The sequence below is a fragment of the Dendrobates tinctorius genome, unplaced genomic scaffold, assembly GCF_039654945.1.
Source record: "Dendrobates tinctorius isolate UK_male_01 unplaced genomic scaffold, ASM3965494v1 ptg000022l, whole genome shotgun sequence".
Lineage (NCBI taxonomy): Eukaryota > Metazoa > Chordata > Amphibia > Anura > Dendrobatidae > Dendrobates > Dendrobates tinctorius.
In genome coordinates, this window is record NW_027361690.1 from 45,116,039 (window position 1) to 45,138,943 (window position 22,905).

Consider the following 22,905-nt stretch of genomic DNA (forward strand, 5'->3'; position numbering starts at 1 on the left):
AAAGCAATTTGGGAATTTTGGTTTAAAAGCAGATAAAAATAACATTTCAATGTTCATCCCTCTGAAACCTCAGTAAAAAGAGAAAAGTATACTGTTGGTCTAGGTTTCCAGATCAGACCGCTCTCAAGCTCCATATCACAAGTTCATTATCGATGTCAAAAACATCTAGTTCTACCGAGCCCTTCCTTATCCACCCTCAGTGTTATTCTAAGACAAAGTCTAATCTTACCCTGAAGGAACACTATATTATCTGAAGTTACATAAATAAGGCTGGCGGGAGGAAGCATTCAGGAATTCTTACAAGGAGTCAGTTAGTGTCATGTTTATATAAAACAAAATGTTCTTACCACATAAGTGCAACCTCGAGACGGCACATGGAGGAGATACTGGCAATATGCAGTACATGCGGGACAGAAAGTATTTATCACGTCCTCTAGATTTGACATAGAATGCAAAATCCACTAGTGATCCTAAATGACAAAAGGTTTCATAATAACAGTGTGTCTCTACAACGTCTGCCATGTCTGGTGTTGGCCCACATTAACAAAAAATAAAATTGGGATCTCTACGTAAGCATCTGCTGTATCTGTATAAAGAAATGCAAAAAGCTGGTCTAGTTCTAGATCACTTCAGAACTACATTGCCCTCTACTCCTCTATGGTCAGACCTCATCTGGAATATTGTGTCCAATTTTGGGCGCCACATTTTAAAAAAGACTTCAACAAACTGGAGCAAGTTCAGAAAAGAGCGACCAGAATGGTGACCGGTCTGCAAACCCTGTCTTATGAGGAAAGGTTGCAGGATTTGGGAATGTTTGGTTTGCAAAAGAGAAGACTGAGAGGAGACTTAATAGTGGTCTACAAATATCTAAAGGGCTGTCACATTGTAGAAGGATCATCTTTATTCTCATTTGCACAAGGAAAGACTAGAAGCAATGGGATGAAACTGAATGGGAGGAGACACAGATTAGATATTAGAAAAAACTTCTGACAGAGTGATCAATGAGTGGAACAGGCTGCCATGAGAAGTGGTGAGTTCTCCTTCAATGGAAGTCTTCAAACAGAGGCTGGACAGACATCTGACTGGGATGATATAGCGAATCCTGCGTTGAGCAGGGGGTTGGACCAGATGGCCCAGGAGGTCCCTTCCAACTCTACGATTCTATGATTCTTACATATGTAAAGTGGCGAGACTTGGAGTTTGGAGATTTTACACAAGCTCGAACTATGAATATATCAAATCTTTAAAGGGAATCTGTCATCAGGTTTTTGCTACCTCATCTAAAACCACCATGAAGTAGAGGCAGGAAACCTGATTTCAGCGATGTATCACTTGCGGGGCAGCTTTCTGCAATTTTGATAAAAATCACTATTTTATCTCCTGTACAAAAAAACCTGACCAGCACCTTCTAAGTGTGAATAGGTGCAAGCTGTAGTGACCAAAATATGTATAAAAAAAGGCACAGCAGCACTCTATGAATGCCAAGACATATAATGTCAAAGGAAATAAAAACTTCCAAATGCATTGTCCCTCAGCAAGATGTACTTACAAAAAAATAGAAGGTTCTTAGCGCATAAATTGGCCACAGCAAGGTGACACTTCTGACGGGTCCTGTCATAACCCTTCCATATCCTACTGTACATGCCACTTTCGGGCTAAAAAGCCTACAATTATGGATAAACATGTCTCTCCGTGGCTACAAGCCCACAATTTGAATGGGCAAGTAGAACTGGTTGCAGATTCTATGGGAGGTTAATGGGAGGAGTGCAGTGTCAGGTGTTCTCAACCAGTTCTACTTGCCCATTCAAATTGTGGGCTTGTAGCCACGGAGAGACATGTTTATCCATTATTGTAGGCTTTTTAGCCCGAAAGTGGCATGTACAGTAGGATATGGAAGGGTTATGACAGGACTCGTCAGAGAAGTGTCACCTTGCCATGGTTGATGGGCACACATGAATTGGCCAATTTATGCGCCAAGAACCTTCGATTTTTTTTTTTTGTAAGTACATCTTGCTGAGGGACAATGCATTTGGAAGTTTTTATTTCCATTGACACAATATGTCTTGGCATTCATAGAGTGCTGCTGTGCCTTTTTTATACATTTTTTCATACATATTTTATCTCCTGGAGATCTAGCAGTTCTCTGAATGCTGAGCTATGTATAACGCCACCCACACCACTGATTGGCAGCTTTCTGAGTGCACAGTGCATAGGCATAAAGCAGCTAATCAGTGGTGAGGGCAGAATTATACAAAGCTCATAAATGTGGAGGACTACATGGCAGCAGATTACGAGTTCTCTAATGATAATCTCCTACTGATAAAACAGTGATTTTAGCAAAAGACAGAAAGCAGCCCAGAAAATTATACGTCAATGTAATAAGGGTTTCTTACTGCTCTCAGATTAGGTGTCAAAAACCTGGTGACAAGGTTCTCTTTAATAAAATTATTGTTCTCATATGTGCCAAGGGACCTTTCCGACCCCTCTTTGTGACAGACTCTGGGTACAGTTGCACCCACTGTAGTTCCACCCCTGCACAGCCATATCAAGGAGTAATTAATGCATTGGTACAGTATGGTTGACAAAAGATTTACTGTATGTAATGACATTATATTAGCTCTGTGGGTTACTTTGTGGTCAAACTGAATGGGTAGAATGTTAATTAGAGATGGATTTAGAGAATGTTAAATTCACTTCATCTTCTTACTACTGCAAATCCCAGAAGCTCATCCAAAATGTTCTAAAGTTTATTGGAACTAATGAAAACATGTTGCTAAACAATGTACAGTACTATACAAAGTTATCATGTTTTTCTAGTCTTATTAGTTTATGGAACAATGTTTGCATTGTTCTGTAATACATTTTCATTATCTCCTTACCCTTCAAACTAATTTGCTCAGCACCCGGGAGTAGTCACCACTCAATACCACTTTATTCCGGCTCTCGAGTTAAAACAACATAGCTTTAGCAGTCCTCTATGTATTCTGCATCCCTAAGTGTCCCATCATGGTGAAGAACATGGAGAAGAATTGCCAGAGAGGACTGAGCCGCAATTAGCAGGAGATTAGATTTGTTTTTGGTAGTTCATGTCCTGACTCATGGCCTGAAGATTTTATAACCCACGCAGCCTTTTTATAACATAATTACAAATATTATTCTTTAAAGTTTCTTATTGCTAAGTGACAAGTGATTGACTATTTTATGGAGCGTGAAGATGGGTTAGAAGAGGTGCCAAACTGTTTGCTCTGTGTGTGTAATAAAGGACGGAGCCAGGTCAATCTAAATTTAGTTTTCGTGACATTCTAGCAGATGTTCGCGCCGATGAATAACAAAAGGGGAAATATAGTTTACCAAAATGGCCTAACATTAACCTACTCCTGCAGAGAATTTTTATGGTAAGAGCCTTCTGAACTTGGCTAATGATTTTAAAGTGTTACTTTAAAAAGATATTGCTTTTTTAATTCGTAACTCCCAAAATGCCCATATCATCTAGAGAAGAAATACTCCACGTCTTTGATCATGCCCCTTTGTACACTAAACTTTAAAACGTGAATAATCTTTGCATAAAACATGTCACCTGAATCTACTGAATGGTACAGTATAAGACGCAGTAGAAACAATATAACCTGCGACATCTGTGAGGTCCTACTCCACGATAACCACTGTTATCAGCAGTTGAGGACTGGAAGAGGAAAGGTGACCATTATTAAAGAGAACCTGTCCTTAGGTTCCGGATTCAAAAATAGTCCCACCTTGTCTTTATACTTTAATTTTACTTTTAAGCAACTTGTCTCTTGCACCACTGCAGCCTGTCATACAGTATAAAGAGAACTTTCAAGATCTCCCACGCTACAAGAAAATGAGAGCCAAGAGGTCCAGTAAGTGTCTGCAGACCATGCTTAGCACCAAAGAATGTCAGCTAACACCCCCCGCCTTGACAGTGATGATGTCTCTATTATCCACACTGCCGTGCAAATTTGGTGCTAGCACCGTTAATTAGTAGACCAGTGTATGTGCAGGAGGGAGGCAATTCCACGGCCCCAAACAGGATAGGGCAAATTGTGATCAGCAAGGCAAGCAACAGCTTTGTGTGGACGATGTAGGGGATGTCATCCACATCACATCCAGAGGGGTGGCATTAGCAGGCTCACATTGGGTGCTGAACATGGTCTGGAGATCCCCACTGGACTATTCAGCACTCATCAATATACAACCTGGCTGTCTTAAAAGTTCATTTTCTAATAGGCCCAGCTGCAGACAAGTTATAAAAAAGCCAATTTATATGAAAGAGGCAGTGCATTTCTGAATGCAGAAATTAGGTTCCCTTTAAGGTCTTTATTCTGTCACCTGTAGCTTTTCCTAATTTCCTGGTTCTTATGCTGTTTTCTGTCCTACTATGTTGTGTTTCTCTCTCACTGTGATCACTAACTTACCAGTCGTTGGCCTTTCATATGAAATCAACTCACTGATAATTATTATTTATCTCATTATTATTAATAATTATTCCTTATATTACCAGATATTAAATATAAATGTGTTCAGCTTAAACACGTTTGCTAATGTCTCGTCTTCTTCACATATCTGTTCCCTATGACCGACCCCGAAAAGCAGAAACACCATAAACCAGATGTCTTACCCCGACTGCATCTCTACACGCTGCTCTCATTCCATCATGGCATTGCATAACCATTTGTTTGCAGTTCTACGACATTTAGAGGAAAGAATAGAACAACGTATACAACATCTGTCTTCCTGTGATTATAGAGCCTGTCATTGAAAACATTTTTCAAAAAATTGTGGGAGGATTACTGCTAAAGATAGAACATGCACAGATCATTATGAAGCCCTGACATGAAAAGCTTGGCTGCTGACATCTCTTTGTTAGAACCTGCCCCAATAGCATAGACTGGGGAGCAGAAAACTAGCTGCAGAGACCGGCACTAAAATTCAACGCTATTTTTTACTTTGCAAATTTCTTAAGCCCTTATTAATTTTTAGTTCACAAGCTCAAATCAATATCTATAAGAATATTAAGATCTATTTACAGCTTTGCAGTAACTTTTTAATTTTTTTTTCCCAATGGATCTATAGATTAATAAAAAAAGCAATTCTTAAAATTTGTGCAGCTCTCATGCTGACATTTTTAAAGACGTTTCTGCAGTCACCTATTTCTCCGCTCCGTCTGCCTCCTCCCCTACCTAATCTATAGATAGGAGAAGAGGGGAGAGTGAAGTAACTTACACTCACTCCTACCTGGGGCAGAAACGCACCCTGCACAGACAGTATGGCTGCACGGTGGTCCTTGGGGAGGGTAACCAGCCAGACAGCAGACACTGACTGTTTAGGGGGGCGGGTTAAAAGGAGTTTTATTTCTTACTAGATGGAGGCCCGATGCTATCGCATCCGGAGGGTGGTAATGTCACGATGGGGGCAGGCTTTGCAGTGTTGAGAATCTCTCCCCCATGTGCTCACCCACCTATCCACTTTCTCTTTCCCCATGTGCTGACTTCTCCCATCTGTGCTCTCTTCTTTGACCTGTCTACCCCATGTGCTATCCCCCTTGTCTGCTGTCTCTCCTTCCTGTGCTGTGTTCTCCCCTCATGTGCTGTCCCCCCCGAGCTCTGTCTCTCTCACCCCTGTGCACTTTTTCTCTCCCCCATCTGCTGTCGTCTCCTCTCATGTCAACTCTTCTTTGACCTGTCTACTCCATGTGCTCTCCCCCTTGTCTGCTCTCTCTCCACCACTGTGCTGTCTTCTTCCCTGTGTTCTCTGGTTTGAGCTGTCTACCCCTTGTGTGTCCTCTTTCCTAGTGTGTGTGTGTTTATGTGTGTATGTGTGTGTGTGTGTTGCGACGGTGTTCTGTTGGTGGTACCGTGCAAGAGGCTGGTACCACCATCAGTTTCCATATTGAGACACCCATCACTTGGGTGTCCCAATATGGCGGTTGGTGAACTTCCACCGCTTGGAATTCTGGGATCCGGACACATCTGGACGGAACAGGATGTGAAGACATTACAAAATAAGTATATATTAGATTTCAGCTACAATACAATAATGGGAGGTACTGGTGGACAAAGACACAAAAGGGACCCTATGCACCAACAATATATGGGCCCTTTGCAGTCCAATAGCTCATTATAATGCACAATTCCACCTACTTTGGAGATGGTAGTGGTACCCTTAACCCTTGGGCTCCCGAGTGGCTGCAAAGGTTGCACCAATGATATGTCCGGCCCTGATGGGAGGGGAATAGCATAATAATGAGTGATTAATGGCTACACCACCAACACTTAGTTTTTGAGGGTGTCTCAGGTAAAGGGGTCTATATCTTGCCAGAGTCCCATTTCCCAAGGTTCAGCAACCTACAAGTGAAAGCAAGTAAGTATAGCAATGTGAGTGAAGAGGAGGTACTACTACTGGTTCAGATCCTATATAATGAAGTTTGAGTCTAGTAGAAGGCCTAGTGGCCAGTGTGAAAGTTGAAAGACTCCTAATCATCTTTACTATAGATTGCGAATTAGCAAATAAAACATTATCACAAAAGATATATTTAACATAAAAACGGATTTATTCAATATGTGTTTTTTGGGAGAAACAATGCCTTTCATACCCACACAATCTCTATAAATTTACAACATATATACTCTACCCAGAAACTGACTTTTCTGCTTCCTTGGAGATGCTACAAATCTCTAGCAAACACTTTGTGCTCCCATTTTCCATTGTATATGGAATTTTTATACAATGATGAGATTTGCCTCAGGAAAAAGGATGTCAGGTGCATGAAGTAAGGGAGCACTGAACTGTCTTGACATGTAGTCCCCAGCAGCAAGAGATCATGCTTATCAGATTAAGGTGGACGGTAGATCACGGTCTGTATATGTGCCATAAATCAGACAAAATCAGCGTCAAATAGGAAAATACAGATGTTTAGAAAGAAGCAGGAAAAGCTGCGGGAATGATTCACAGCATTGTGAAATACAAGCTGCTCCTATGCTAAAAAGCTTCTTTGTACCTGTCACAAATGTATACGTTTCCATCCCTTTAGAGAGAGTAAAGGAAAACCAGATCTAATGCATAAACATAGTACTCTTCCATTAAACCTGATCTGCCACCATGCATTAGCACTGCCTGATCTGAAAGTAAACTATCTATAGAGTATGTTAGCATTTAACTTACTTTTTTAGCTTTAGATAAATCACTATTTAATCTGTGATTTCCTCTGACACTACATGCACAGCAAGTGTATGGCTTCCACTGACTGTAAAGTGCTGCAGAACGTGTTACCACTGACCTAAATATACAATATTATTATTCTTGTTCCTTGGCCAAGTGCTAAATATTAAGTATTTAAACCTTATAGATTTGGTTGGTTTACATAAAATTGTGCATATATAGAAGAATAATGTGAGGGACCTGCTCCATGACCTTCCTACACTTACAGTGTATGCCTCTCTGGCTGAACTCTGCCTTTTGCGGCACTGCTTGCTTTTCATCCCCTCTCTATTACACTTTCCTGACCGCCTTGATTTTCTTTGAAAAATGTCCAAGCTTTTCCTTGGCAAAGCAATCCAAGTCACATCGGTTGGATACAATTATCCCAATACAAGTTTCCGCAAAGGCCAATACCCCCCTGCAGTCTAGATACAGAAGTTAGAGGCGACATAGTTAATGGAGAAGAATGTTCCACTACTTATCAGGTCGCCCCATCTTTCTACCGGAAACAATCAGAAACACAGTGAGGTTCCTTTAGATGGTGATAAACGACATCTCAACTGCTAGAAAAAAAACACCATGGAAATGTTGGCCTGACTGATCTTATAACTGGAAGGAAATCATAGAAATCAGAAAAATATTTGCTAAATATCACAGATTAAGGAAAGAAAGATTAGTCAAGGTCAATAGGCATTTCACATTTTATTTAAAGAGGTTGTCCACTACTTTTACATTGATGACACACCCGCTGATCGGCTACTATCGATGTTGACAGTCACTAGATAGAAGTATTCACTTGCCAAGCTGCTCCGTCTACTTGTAGTGGCCACTGCAGGGTTCTACACATTCGCCTTTCTTTTACTGGAATAGGAGGTGGATGTGAAGTACCAACCCCCGGCCACTAAGAGTAGACGGAGCAGCTCAACAAGTGAGTACTTCCTGCCAGACGCAGCCACCAATACCCAATGATCGGTAGGGGTGTTGGGTGTCAAACTCCAACCCATCAAACATTGATCACCTATCCCAAGGATAGGTCTTCAAATTAAAAAGTGGACAACCTCTTTAACTCTTCATAGCTACATCAGCATTAAAATATTTCATACATTGGCCTTTGTGTCTAAAGCAGGCCATACAGATGCTGTAAAAGTCTGTTTAAAAGCTCATTTGGTGACAGCTATTACTCTGGACTCCCTTGTATATATTTACATAAATGAGCATTCAAGTGTCTTCAAGGAGAAGAGAAGATAAAGTCACTGCCAGACAGCACTAGTGGGAACTTATCTCCTAGAGAATAAAAGGGTTGGTCAATCACATTCAAGTGTCCAACACTTTTCTGCCCTGACATTGTCTGTCTGGGAGGAATCGGAAGGTCCTCATACATATTAAACTGTTAGCACATCATTGCTGGAGCCCAGTAAACAAAACACCAGCAGGGTAACAAGGAAGTATAGGAATTGGGACGGCAGGAGGTTGGTAGGCGACCACTGTAGACTGCGATCTCTTCTGACTCCCCCATACACAGAAATGCCAAGCTTGGTTGAGCAATGAGAAAATGGAAAACTTCCACCTGATGAAGACAGATCCTCCATCGAAACGCGTTGTGGTTTAAACCCATCTCTTGTCTGAGTCTCCTTCCTGTGCTCCTAAAACCGTTTTCCATTTTCTCATTGCTCCTATCCTCCTTTGGAGGTTTTCAGCTGGAGCTGCGGTTTAGACCTGACATCCTTGTCTGCCCCTGGGTTGCTTCCCAAGCGCTCCATTATGACCGCTTATCACCGACTCTTATAAGCTTGGTTGAGCGTCCTATATGGGTAGAGCGGAGTAAACTACTGCCAGGATCATCTGGGAATGTCTTATCTACCAACAGGACACTAGTTTTGATTATTTTAAATGATGTTAACTCAACTGTATAAAATGTGCCATCAATGCTGTGGCATGTAGAGTTGTTCCTGACCCTATGTTTTGATAATGAAAAGAAATAGAGACCTTGCTGGGATCTATGATAGTGGTGGTGCCCATGGGCAGGAGTTTCAAAGTAGAGGTTTTTAGGACCATGAATTGCAGATTGAGTAGCAGATAGCAGCTACTCCGGTCTGTGCGCCGCTCTGCCTCCACCTCCTGCCCTGCCTGCAGTGCACGCTGGTATCTAGGGTAAACATCGGGTTTCTAAGGGCCCCGCGGCCCTTAGAAACACGATGTTTACGTTGGTAACCAGCGTGCAGCGTCGCTCATCGCTGGCTCCCGCTGCCACACGCAGTGATCTCGATCATGTTTAGGGTGCTCTCCATCGCTGCTGGAGAGATCGCTGACGTATAACACGGACCCTTACAGCAATTTATAGATATGGGTTAAAAACTAAACCTTTAATAAAGCCTAAATGTAAGACAGCACATCCACACAATATAACAAACAACTGTGTCACCTACTGCACCCTACAATGGGGTCCTGATATCACAAACTGCCTAACAACGGAGGTTGGCACCCTAAACATGATCGAGATTGGAGCCCCCGTTCCACGGCGGTTGTATCCTATAACTCCTAGATAGCCCTGAATACGTGCCATATAAATTCAATCAATTATTCAGAAAAGGAGTGTATAGGGGTTGCCAAAAGGTAGTTGGGTAGGCAACAATCGAAAAAAGTGCAAAAAAAATCCAAAACAATAAAATGGCATGTGCAATTAGAGTACCTAACTATCTGTTCCCTGTATCTATACACCTTCCTGTCAGCGGAGGTTGGCACCCTACTGGTCAGCGGAATGGCGCCCCCGCTCCACGACGGCATCTAACTATCCACCTCCTGATGATCCTGTTAGGAGAAACGCGTTGAGGTTTTTGCCTATCCATCATCAAAATCTGAGTACCCCTTTATTTGTTATCAACAAGTTTTGTATATTGTTGCATTATGGATTATTTGCATGATGTTGCCTTCCAAAAACATTGTTTTGTTACCCTATTGTTTCATCAATAGCCATATCAAAGCATTTTAGCATTTTAGAGTAAGCCATCGTGGAGCGGGGGGGGGCGCCATTCCGCTGACCAGTAGGGTGCCAACCTCCGCTGACAGGAAGGTGTATACATACAGGGAACAGATAGTTAGGTACTCTAATTGCACATGTCACTTTATTGTCTTGTCTTTTTTGCACCATTTTTGCACTTTTTTCTATTGTTGCCTACCCAACTACCTAATTGGCAACCCCTATACACTCCTTTTCTGAATAATTGATTGACTGTATGTGGCACGTATTCAGGGCTATCTAGGAGTTATAGGGTACAACCGCCATGGAACGGGGGTGCCAATCTCGATCATGTTTAGGGTGCCAACCTCCGTTGTTAGGCAGTTTGTGATATCAGGACCCCATTGTAGGGTGCAGTAGGTGACACGGTTGTTTGTTATTTTGTGTGGTTGTGCTGTCTTACATTTAGGCTTTATTAAAGGTTTAGTTTTTAACCCATATCTATAAATTGCTGTAAGGGTCCGTGTTATACATAAGTGAAATTTTTAACCTTACTGGTGTTTCTCACTAAAGAGAGATCGTTGATGTGTCATAAAATCAGCGATCTCGCCAGCGAGATCGCTGTGTGTAACGGGCCCTTTACAAGTACAGAGCTGATATATGATATTTACTGATTTCTAGAAGTGTCACACACATATCAATGAGAAGTGAAGATAACAAATATCTTTGCAGAGTTTTCCATACCTTCCACTTTGACCTGGTTGGGTGTACAAGCTCTACAGGGAAGTACTTTGAACTCTTCAGCTTGGTACATGCTATAGTCGGTACTGGTCACCACGATGATATCTCCAGCTTTCCAAGACCGGGCATTATCTGCTAGATGCAGGATGGTGCTGTTCACATTGGTGTCAACAGTCATTGTCAGCCTGGGCTTCACTGTAAAACAGAATGGGATCATTCTTATTTTTTTTTTGCTTTGACCATGAATAATATTCTTTTTGCTTCTTGACTTGGTATAGAACTCAACTAGGAATTCATGAAAACATAGAAGTAGTCATAGAAGTAAATTTTTCTTCTTTATTGAAATCATATGATTCAATTAAAAAAAAAAAAAAAAATTGTTATGTTCTAGAGAGGGTATACTCCAGTGAATCAACATTATTCAAGACAATTGAAAGCAAGAGTTTCTAAATTTCAATGTCAAACTACCGTAATTGTAACTCCTTGAAAAATATAGCGGAGCAGATATATTATTTATTTTACTAACATATTGTAATATTTTTTACGCATGGAGCTTACAATCTAATATAAACCATCCCGGAAAAGGTCAATAGATATATGAGAGAACATGGGATAAATCTGGGCACATGCCTTGTTGTTGCATAAAAAATGGAACAGAATAGTCATCCTGAATATCCCACTGAATTCCATGCGGGATATTCTAACACCCGTAACAAATTAATTTTGAGAAGGAGAATAACATAATTTTACTTTTAACATGTGGTCAGGATGATGCAGTTGACAATTGTGTAGGAATGCCAATGTGAAAAATATTTTCCAAAATACATTAAGTTAACTCATTCTGTTGCCACTCTTTTTGGATAAAGTCTTTTTGATACCACAATTAATGAACATTTTGATTATATTTCTATAAAGCCCTCTTTCATATTATATAAAGTTGGTCAATTCCACAGATTTGAGCAGGATGGGACAGCCATCTATTTTGTATGGAGGCTTCCCAACAGAAAATATCGGAGAGAAAGTAGAGATTCTGTTCTCCCGGGAATAAGCCACCGCCAGAAGTGTCTGGCAGGGGATTGTTCCACTTTTGTCATAGAGAACACGAGTCGAGCATTCAGATGAATGCAGTCAAAAAAGACAAAATGGGGAGTCAAAAAGGTGGATTGTTATTAAGGTGTACTGTTAAGATGATACATGAATGTTCTTGGCATGAAACATAATGGGATGAGGACCCCTGCAGTGCAGCTTTCAGTTGACAGTACAAGAAAAGGTAATTTCTCTTCTACATGTCTCATTTTGTGACAGGGATCCAAGGGGCAATGTTTCTCCTTCAGGAGAATGACATGTCAAGCCTGGCATGCTAAGGTGAGGAAACTTAAGCCTTGCAATGCTCATCTGGAAAATATGCAAATTGTCTCTTCAGAGAGGAGTAGGAATAGAACTGTAATGCCACCTACTGGAAATAGCAATCCTAAAAGTCAATATCGACCCTCTTTCGAGCCTTGATACATGACTTAGGATAAAAGTCATTAGCCTACTGCCGGCTTTACCTTGTTAAGGTTCTTACATGGTTGTTTATACTCTATTGAAAATCTAATACAAATCTGACTTGAAAAAATAAAAGCTAAAAATCAGACTTTTGCAACGTGTATTCCCACCTGGCTTTCCACAAAGGAAACGGACTTTGTAGTCTGGGCACCGTGCATGGACCTGGTTGTTCTGGCGGCATTCAAACCTATAGTCACGGCCACCCTTGTAGAAGACCTGTGTTGGTATATCAGTCCCATCAAGTGTAGCGACCTGTAATCGAAAGAACATTAGTTACTGATGGCAACAATATCAAACGCTCAGCATACAACTCTACCAGAGAAGAGGGTGCAAAGTGCACGTACATAACCTGCTAATTCTCCACAAAGGGTTATGTTAAAGAAGACCTGTCACTTTTAGTAATCGCTCGTGTTCCCCTTAGAATAACAATTCCGCACAATCTGTGCTGCAATGACAAGCTAACATGACCCCAAGACCCCTTCCACAGCTCCCTGCTTCCCCGTGTACACTGGGGCCCCTCTTAGAGGTAACATTTTATGGTCTTTAATGTTATAAAGTGTGTGACTGCAGGTAAACTTTGTAACATATCCATTTGGTTCTAGAACTGCTACACCCAATGCATTCTGCCCACACGCTGTTTCATCAATGCTATTGAAGGTGAGGGTGCCCTTAAGGGTAAGTGCAATCTGATTATAATTAGGATGACAATCACAACTTGTTTTTGAAGAGAAATCCATTATCGTGACGTTTTCAGATCCAATGTGGATTTTGACACATTTTGTCATTCTATATATATTTTTTATGCAGCCTTTAGACTTGATGCTGACAAGTTTGGTGTTGATTCCACCAGAAGTAATAGTAGAAGTAATAGAGTACACCTTTTTTTTTCCCAGCAGGAAGGTTTTTTAAAATCTCATCAGGAAAAAAAAAAAATCATTGTATGAAACACATTTAAAATGCATTCGACATGCCACATGGCCGATATTAGGTTTTCTGATAATTTTCAACATATGCTAACAGTATGAGCAGAAAAAATGTTAATTCCACAGTTCACCACTAGGTGTGCACTGACGCTGTATTTATTAATAAATTAACCTTACGGCAGGAGTTCAGACGAGATCTTTCTGTGACCCACACAATGCCTATGCTCAGTTTTTCATTCACTCATAATGTGGCCTTTGTTTGATAATTTATGATATAAGCTGGGATTTTGCTCCCCTGCCAGTAAATGAAACAACATCACAAATCCTCTCCCTGTGAGGCCGTTTGATGACATTCCTCCTCATCCCCTACCTAGTGAGAAGTGAATGTGGAGGTTTCTGCTCCCTCTGCAGGGCTGTCTACATTACTGGCCTTATTATACCTTTTGCATCAGACCCAGACATTGAAAATGAGCTTAGGATGCCGACCGTGATCAGAGAAAGGTTGTAATGGTATACGCAGCATGTGGTTGTATTTATGGCCAGTAATGAGAAGTTAGTGGTTTTGGGTGTCAAACTTGTTGTTTTATTAACTAGAGAATCACACATCCAAAGGATACTTGTACAAGAAAAATGTAAGATGGAAAATAATTTACACATGTATATCTAATGCATCTAGCTACAGTTTGGGGTCTGCAAGGACGCAGGCAGACAACCGTATAAATAGGAGGACAATGCTCGGACTGGCCGGCAGATCCCTCAACCAGAGCGTGACATCTGCATAGAAATATATGAAGCTGTCACGCTCAGGTCTGGAGAGCCTCCGGCCAGTCCGCTGATTGCGTTCCGATCTCAGTCCAATTTACACGGCCGTCTGACTGCGCCCTAAGGACATGCCATCTCAAAAATGTAAAACAATATTGAAATATTCATCCAAAATGGGAATATAATAACTAGTATGCTTATTATATTGCCGAAATCCATTACCTAAAATATGAAATGGTTTAGTGCCCATGGTAAAGGAACCGGTTTCTCACTGGATGTACTGAGGCTCCAGAATCCGATTAGGCACTAACTTAATCCAATTCTTCTTCTTTGACGACCTCAGATGTTGGCCTTCTACAGTATTACCTTCACTTTCTGGTGTAGAATGCTAGTTGCTCTCAGTCACATTTTCGAATTTCTAAATCGATTATTCACCCCTAAATATTGGATAGTAATAGTACCTGGATATTAATGGGATGGGTGCAGATTTTGCCAGGGTGAGCAGCATGGAATTCGGACAACTTTTCCCAGTCTCTGGCCCAAATGCTTTCATATTTATCAAACCACTGTGTCCACTCCACATCTGGAAAGTAGAGAGTGAAACACAAATCACATGCAAGTAAGATTACTTGTGTAGGTTTTATATCAGATAACGTAAGTGAAGCCATGACAGAATGTCACAGGATTTCCAGCAGGATGACAACACCAAATTATAGACTAACAGCTTATAGGAAACAGCTGTATGTCTCACCAACTTGATTGAAACACATGAAAGAAGAAGATCTTAAGGAACGGACAATAAAATTGCATATAAGACTAAGTGGTCTATTGTCCCACAGAACAGCCTTATGCAAGTACTACTTTAAGGTGTTCAGGTATTACCATTGTACTTAGGGCAGAGGTCAACAACCTTAAGTACTACCACTTGGCTCAGTGGTTAGCACTGCAGCCTTGCAGCGCTGGGGTCCTGAGTTCAAATCCCACCAAGGACAACACCTGCAAAGAGTTTGTATGTTCTCCTGTTCTCCCCGTGTTTGCGTGGGTTTCCTCCCACATTCCAAGATAGGGAATCTGGATTGTGAGCCCCATCAGGGACAGTGCCAATAATGGCTGTAAAGTGCTGTGGAATTAATGGCGCTATATAAATGAGTAAAATAAATAAAATAAACTGTTGTGATATTACAACTCCCATTATGCCCCGACAACCACCTGATTGTCAGAGAGTTGTAGTTTCACAATAGCTGGAATGCCAAAAGTTGCTGATTCCTGAACTATGACCTGGAAACAAGATTCTTCTTTCACACTACATAGAAAATTTACAGTGGGGAAAGTAAGTATTTGAAACAATGACGATTTTGCAAGTTTTCTCACCTAAAATGAATGGAGAGGTCTGTAATTTTTTTATCGTAGGTACACTTTAACTGTGAGACAGAAACACTTCAAAGTGCCCTGGATGAATTTGCACCCCCTATAAATAGAACACCACAACGCAGACGGCGACAACCCTGGCACACGGTGCAAACACGTTTCCTGCAGCGGTGCTCCTGGTGCACCGAACGTCTGTGGAGAAAATCCAATCTACTCGAAGATTTCATCCATTTTAAGTTTATGCTTAGAACATACAACACTGCCCTTCACCTCTCCAAACAAGCCTATTTCAACACCCTCATCACCTCACTGTCCAATAACCCGAAACGTCTCTTTGACACTTTTCATTCTCTACTCAATCCAAGAGTACAGGCCCCAACCACGGAGCTCCGAGCTGACGATCTGGCCAATTACTTCAAAGAAAAAATTGACCAGATTCGACAGGAAATTATCTCCCAATCACCTCATACCATGCACTGTCCTCCCTCCCCCACTGCATCTAGCTCACTCTCTGATTTTGAACCAGTCACAGAAGAAGAAGTAAGCAGGCTCCTTGCATCTTCTCTCCCAACTACTTGCAGCAGTGACCCATTTCCGTCACATCTCCTCCAGTCCCTTTCCCCTGCTGTCACCCCTCACCTAACTAAAATTTTTAACCTCTCTCTCTCTCTTCTGGTATTTTTCCCTCCTCATTTAAGCATGCCATCATACATCCACTACTTAAAAAACCATCCCTCGACCAAAACTGTGCCGCTAACTATAGACCTGTCTCTAATCTTCCCTTCATCTCTAAACTCCTGGAACTCCTGGTCCACTCCCGTCTTATCCCCTATCTCTCAGAAAACTCTGTTCTCGACCCTCTCCAATCCAGTTTCCGCTCTTTACACTCCACTGAAACTGCCCTCACTAAAGTCTCTAATGATCTGCTAACAGCTAAATCAAATGGTCATTACTCCATGCTAATTCTCTTGGATCTCTCTGCAGCATTCGACACTGTGGATCATCAGCTCCTCCTCACTATGCTCCGTTCCATTGGCCTCAAGGACACCGTTCTCTCCTGGTTCTCCTCCTATCGCTCCGACCGCTCCTTTACTGTATCTTTTGCCGGTCCCTCCTCCTCTCACCTTCCCCTTACTGTTGGGGTCCCCCAAGGATCGGTTCTAGGCCCCCTCCTCTTCTCCTTGTACACTGCCCCTATTGGTCAAACAATCAGTAGATTTGGTTTCCAGTACCATCTCTATGCTGATGACACCCAATTATACGCTTCTTCTCCTGACATCACGCCAGCCTTTCTAGAAAACACCGGCGATTGTCTAAACGCTGTGTCTAATATCATGTCCTCACTATATCTGAAACTGAACCTGTCAAAGACCGAACTCCTGGTGTTTCCGCCCTCTACTAATGTACCTATACCCGACATTGCTATTTCTGTGTGTGGTTCCACTATTACTCCCCAGCAACAGGCCCGCTGTCTTGGGGTCATACTTGATTCCGAGCTTTCCTTTGCCCCCCACATTCTGTCACTGGCTCGCTCTTGTCATCTGCACCTCAAAAACATTTCTAGAATTCGACCTTTTCTTTCTTTTGACTCTGCCAAAACTCTTACTGTTTCTCTTATTCATTCTCGTCTGGACTACTGTAACTCTCTTCTAATCGGTCTCCCTCTTACCAAACTCTCCCCTCTCCAATCTGTCTTGAATGCTGCAGCCAGGATCATATTCCTCACCAATCGTTACACCGATGCCTCTACCTTGTGCCAGTCATTACACTGGCTACCCGTCCACTCCAGAATTCAGTATAAACTTATTACCCTCACCCACAAAGCCCTCCATGGCTCAGCACCACCCTACATCTCCTCCCTTGTTTCAGTATACCACCCTACCCGCGCCCTCCGTTCTGCTGATGACCTGAGGTTAGCATCCTCAATAGTCAGAACCTCCCACTCCCGTCTCCAAGACTTTACACGTGCCGCACCAATTCTTTGGAATGCACTTCTCCCAGGTCAATACGATTAGTCCCCAATCCCCACAATTTTAAGCGTGCCCTGAAAACGCATTTATTCAGACTGGCCTATCGCCTCAACACATTAACCTAATCTATCCCTGTGTAGCACAGGCAAAAGTTTTACCATAACCAGATTTCCCGCATCATGTTCCCACATGCTTTATGCATCCATTAGCCCTCTGTGTCTGTACTGTTACACACTTAACATTATGGCTGGTCCATACAATCAGGGCAACTGTTACCACCCACCTTTCGTGTCTACCTCTTTCCTCATAGACTGTAAGCTTGCGAGCAGGGCCCACTTTCCTCTTGGTATTTGTTATAATCTACTGTATGTGATTATTGTTATGCTGTAATGTCTATTGTCTGTACAAATCCCCTCTGAAATGTAAAGTGCTGCGGAATATGTCGGCGCTATAAAAATAAAATTTATTATATTATTATTATAGAATCAAAAAACTAAAGAACAGAAAATCACATTGTGTGATTTTTTAATAATTAAATTGCATGTTTTTGCATGAAATAAGTATTCGATCACCAACCAACCAGCAATAATTCTGGCTCTCTTAGACCTGTTAGTTTTTCTTGAAGAAGCCCTCCTACTCTATTACCCATATGAACTGCACCCGTTTGAACTCGTTATCTGTATAAAAGACACCTGTCCACACAATCAATCACACTCCAACCTCTCCACCATGGCCCAGACCAAAGAGCTGTCTAAGGACACCAGGGACAAAATTGGAGACCTGCACAAGGCTGGGATGGGCAACAAGACAATAGGCAAGCAGGTGGTGAGAAAACAACAACTGTTGGCACAATTATTAGAAAATGGAAGAAACACAAGATGACTGTCAATCTTCCTTGGTTGGGGGCTCCATGCAAGATCTCACCTCACAGAGTAAGGATGATTCTGAGAAAGGTCAAGAATCAGCGCATAACTATACGGGAGAGCCTGGTCAATGAACTGAAGAGAGCTGTGACCACAGTCTCAAACATTACCGTTAGTAACACACTACGTCGTCATGGATTAAATTTCTGCAGGGCATGCAAGGTTCCCCTGCTCACATGTCCAAGCCTGTTTGAAGTTTGCCAATGACCATCTGGATGATCCAGAGAAGGCATGGGAAAAGGTCATGTGGTCAGATGAAACCAAAATAGACCATTTTGGTGTCAACTCCACTCGCCGTGTTTGGAGGAAGAAGGATGAGTACAACTCCAAGAACACCATCCCAACCATGAAGCATGGTGGGGGAAAACATCATTCTTTGGGGGCTTTTCTGCAAAAGGGGACAGGACGACTGAACTGTAATAAAGGGAGGATGAATGGGTCATAAAATGCGAGATTTTGGCCAACAGCCTCCTTCCCGCAGTAAGAACATTGAAGATCGATCGTAGCAGAGTCCTCCAGCATGACAATGACATGAAATACACAACCAGGGCAACTAAGAAGTGATTCTGTAAGAATCATTTCAAGGTCCTGGAGTTACCTAGCCAGTCTCCAGACCTGAACCCAATGGAAAATCTTTGGAGGGAACTGAAACTCAATGCTGCCCAGTGACAGCCATGAAACCTGAAAGATCTGGAGAAGATCTGTATGGAGATGTGGGCCAAAATCCCTGCTGCAATGTGTGCAAACTTGGTCAAGAACTATAGGAAACGTCTGATCTCTGTAACTGCAAACAAAGGTTTCTGTACCAAATATTAAGTTCTGTTTTTCTATTGTATCAAATACTTATTTTGTGCAATAAAATGCAAATTATTTATGTAAAAACCATACAATGTGATTTCTGGTTTTTATTTTTAGATTCTGTCTATCACAGTTGAAGTGTACCTACGATAAAAATTACAGACCTCTCCATTCTTTTTAGGTGGGAAAACTTGCAATATCGGCAGTGTATCAAATACTTATTTTCCCCACTGTAAATGGAGGGTGGTTAGGGGGGTGGACCATCAGCTTCAGGCTAGATTGCCATACTTATAAGGCTGGTTTCAAATCCCATTTGGGCCACACATTTGTGACTCTGTTTGGGATTTTTGTCTAAAGCTCGGAAAATGAGATTTGGACAGAACCCCGATACGATACGAAACACTTTATTGAGCCTGAGGGAAATTATGGATCCATTCAGTAGACTAAGACCAGGTCACTCTGTACTCCATCTGGCCTGTGTTCTGGCAGTGATCATCTTTTTAGGCAGGTACAAAAGCACAAACTACAACAACCTAGTGCCCACCTAAAAGACAGACACTGCCGGAGCAAAGTGCACATGGAGTGCAAAGTGACTCAGTCTGCCTCATTTTAGCAAATAGCTGTGTTGTTGGTGGTTCCATCCAAATCACCGTTTTCAGATTGAAGCTCCAAGGAAGACATAAAAGTGGGGCAAAAATATAATGTGCACATAGTCTTGGAGTAATAACAGATTAATTTACATATCTTGAAGGGTCCCACACAGGCAGACATCAGTGAAAAGAAGGATTGTGCACGTTTGCTTTCAACATGACCAATCCTTTGTTTCCCCAGATTAGTTCCTGCTAAAGGTCTCTTTGTCTTATCCTAATTTGTATCGTATGGTTTAAGTCCATCCTTTTATGTGTGTTTTTATTTCCAAAACATTTTTTTATATGTATATTTTATAATTTTAATTAAACAATAATACTTTGCATGGTAAAATATCCTCAGCCTCCATAATACAGAGGAAATCCTATTGTGAATGTATGTATTTGAGAATAGACTTTATAAAATCAAGGAAAACAGATATCTCATAAGGTGTTTCACATCGGTGGTCACAATCTATGCATCAGTGGGCGACATGCAAGGTGCATTCGGGTTCCAAAATCGGTAGCGTAGTGTAATGAGATAGATTATGGAAAGGTTTGTCTTAATCCAGATTAATGTTCAGTCTCTTTTTCAGGAATATCAATTAGACAAGGAATTCTGGCGCCAAGGAAAACACAAACTCTTTCCTGAATCAGAAATAGCAAGTGACATTTTCAGGTTGTGCAATAAATCGCTGCCATAATGAAATTAGGACAGTGCGTGTGCTGTTGTCATCAAGCTAAGGCCAAAATCTCAATGAGCCAAGATCAGCAAATAGAGCAAGTGAGTTAAAAGGGAGGTCTGTGCCTGCCATCTAGTAGCTCATACATTTTTCATGTGCAGTCCTGTATGTTGGAGTTGCATGACTGCCGGGCCTCCTGCAGATATCCAAAAGGTTCCTAAATAAATGATCCATGTGTTCCAAGCAAGACCGCAACAGCAATGAGGACATGGCGCACGGCGAAAAGCAAATATGGGAAGTTTATGTGAAAATTGTGGTTTCGATGTGCATCAAACAACTAGCAGCAGATTTGTCAGACAGAAAAGTGTCAGATTAATATCAATGAGCCATTACATCTCTGCAGGAAAGTCCTGTGATGTCTCCAAACACTCCGACATGTTGACCATATCGTCACTTACCCTGGACCCACTCGCTGGCCAAAGAAACATTAAAGTGTTCTCCGTTCTCAGCCTGGAAAAGTTTATGCACGCGAGCCACGGCGGACCCTCTGCTTCCTGTCAAACATATAAATAGTGGAGGAAGCGAGTTAAATAAACAGGCAGCAGGTAACAGATGAAATCATCCAGAGGTCTGCCGGGAGAGCATAGGAACGCCGGGCCTACAATGTCCGATCTCTGTGTCATCATCTCTATTTATATAGAAAGGTCTATGTGACGACAATGACATGTAGGAAGCGGTTCCTATAAACTAGCAATCATGTCAGTGCAGGAGTCTCCACCATGACATCTTAACCCTATAGGAGACAAGAAGGATGTTGAAAACAATTCACTACGGTAATATGAGAGTCCACCAAAAAGCTAATTATCGCTAGTTCTCATTGCAATTCTGTAACATAGGAAACTGCAAATGGTCCTGTAAGAGATTAATAAGATTAATAGCTGCTGTATAAAATGGATTGTACATGGACAGGACAGTGATTTCAAGTGAGAAAAAAATCGTCCCACTTTTCTGGATGAAACTCTGAATTTTTTTTTATATTATAATTTAAACCTACCCTTAGTATCATTAGTTTCTCTCTAAAGGCAGCGTGTAAAAGATCGTTCAGGTTCAGCCAAAAAAGTGGGAGGATTTCTGTCTCACTTGTCATCCGTGATGAAACTCACCCACAGGGCAGGTGCAGACGGTCGAAGATTCTCTCATCCGAGAGAATAGGGTCGATCATGCAAACAACACTCTGATTGGAGTTTGATCAGAGCATGAGCATAATGTGATCTGAATCTCTCATAAGAGGAAATAAAATAATTTAAAAAAAGGTCTCCATCTTCTCCAATCCGTCAGTATAATCCCAGTAGTCACTGACGACATATCCTATTTCCTTTAATGAAAATGACCATTTCATTTTGAAAAGTCCTAGAGCATTTGAATGAAGCAGCGGGGCACGTGGTCAACCACCACTCCAAGGGGGTCATGCAGTGTGGATGAAGGGACCTTGGGACCCCTTATTCTAGGGATCAGTGGTGGGTTGTCAAGCGATTATACATTCCTTTTGACATGAATGGAGAGAGCTGTGCACATCCAAAGCCACTTCTCTATGTACCTTCTGGACCTGGCAGCCAGAAGCCATCTCAGCAGGAAGGCTAGGCTCCCACCCTCAAAGATGCTACCTTCATCTTTCAGCCATCTCTCTGGCCGTCTTAAATGTCCAAGATAAAAATGCTTTTATAGGAAAAAGCTTTTTTTTTTTTTTTTTTAAGGGGAATCTGTCATCAGGTTTTTGCAATGAAATCTGACAGCATCATGAGGTAGGGACAGAGATCCCGATTCCAGCGATGTATCATTTAGTATTAGGTGCAGCAGTAACAACAGAGTCACAGTTTTCTCTGCTGCAGATCTAGCAGGGCTCAGTTGTTGGCCGACACCACAGCTTTCTGTGTACAATGCATAGTGAAAGAGCGCTGCTAATCAGTGCTGGGGGAGAGGCTGGGCTAGGTGGCATGAGAGCAGTTGTCCTGTAGTAATAATCTACTGCTGATAAAACACTGATTGTATTGAAACAGAAAAACACAGCTAGGTAAATGACACATCTCTGGAATCAGGGACTCAGCTCCTACATTATGGTGCTCTAAGATTACACAGCAAAACCCTGGCACCAGATTCCCTTTAAGAAAAGCGCAACCACTGTCAGTGACCTCCATGTTAAATAAGTCTAATTCATACTGAAAACTATTACCAATTAAAGATTATAAGCAAGCCTGGGAATCTTTCATGCCACTCAGTAAGTGTTCTGTACCTTGATATTCCACGTGGTTTTCCACAGAGCTGGAGGGATCGCCATTCACAGTGATAAAACTCCAGGGGTGTCTGCAATGAATAGCACATCCTGTATTTTAGA

The 22,905-nt window shown here is 41.8% G+C and overlaps 1 protein-coding gene across 3 annotated transcripts in view; it reads right to left on the minus strand.

Moving 5' to 3' along the window:
* The window catches only part of CEMIP (cell migration inducing hyaluronidase 1), a 120,348-nt gene that overhangs the window by 34,753 nt on the left and 62,690 nt on the right, over positions 1-22,905 (minus strand). For all 3 annotated transcript variants that reach the window (XM_073568667.1, XM_073568670.1, XM_073568668.1), the window contains exons 7-11: positions 22,804-22,874; positions 20,972-21,067; positions 14,607-14,728; positions 12,571-12,712; positions 10,916-11,107 (exon numbers count right to left, since the gene is read on the minus strand). In XM_073568667.1, coding sequence (XP_073424768.1) covers positions 10,916-11,107; positions 12,571-12,712; positions 14,607-14,728; positions 20,972-21,067; positions 22,804-22,874 — 623 coding nt within the window. The remainder of the gene's footprint in view (positions 1-10,915; positions 11,108-12,570; positions 12,713-14,606; positions 14,729-20,971; positions 21,068-22,803; positions 22,875-22,905) is intronic.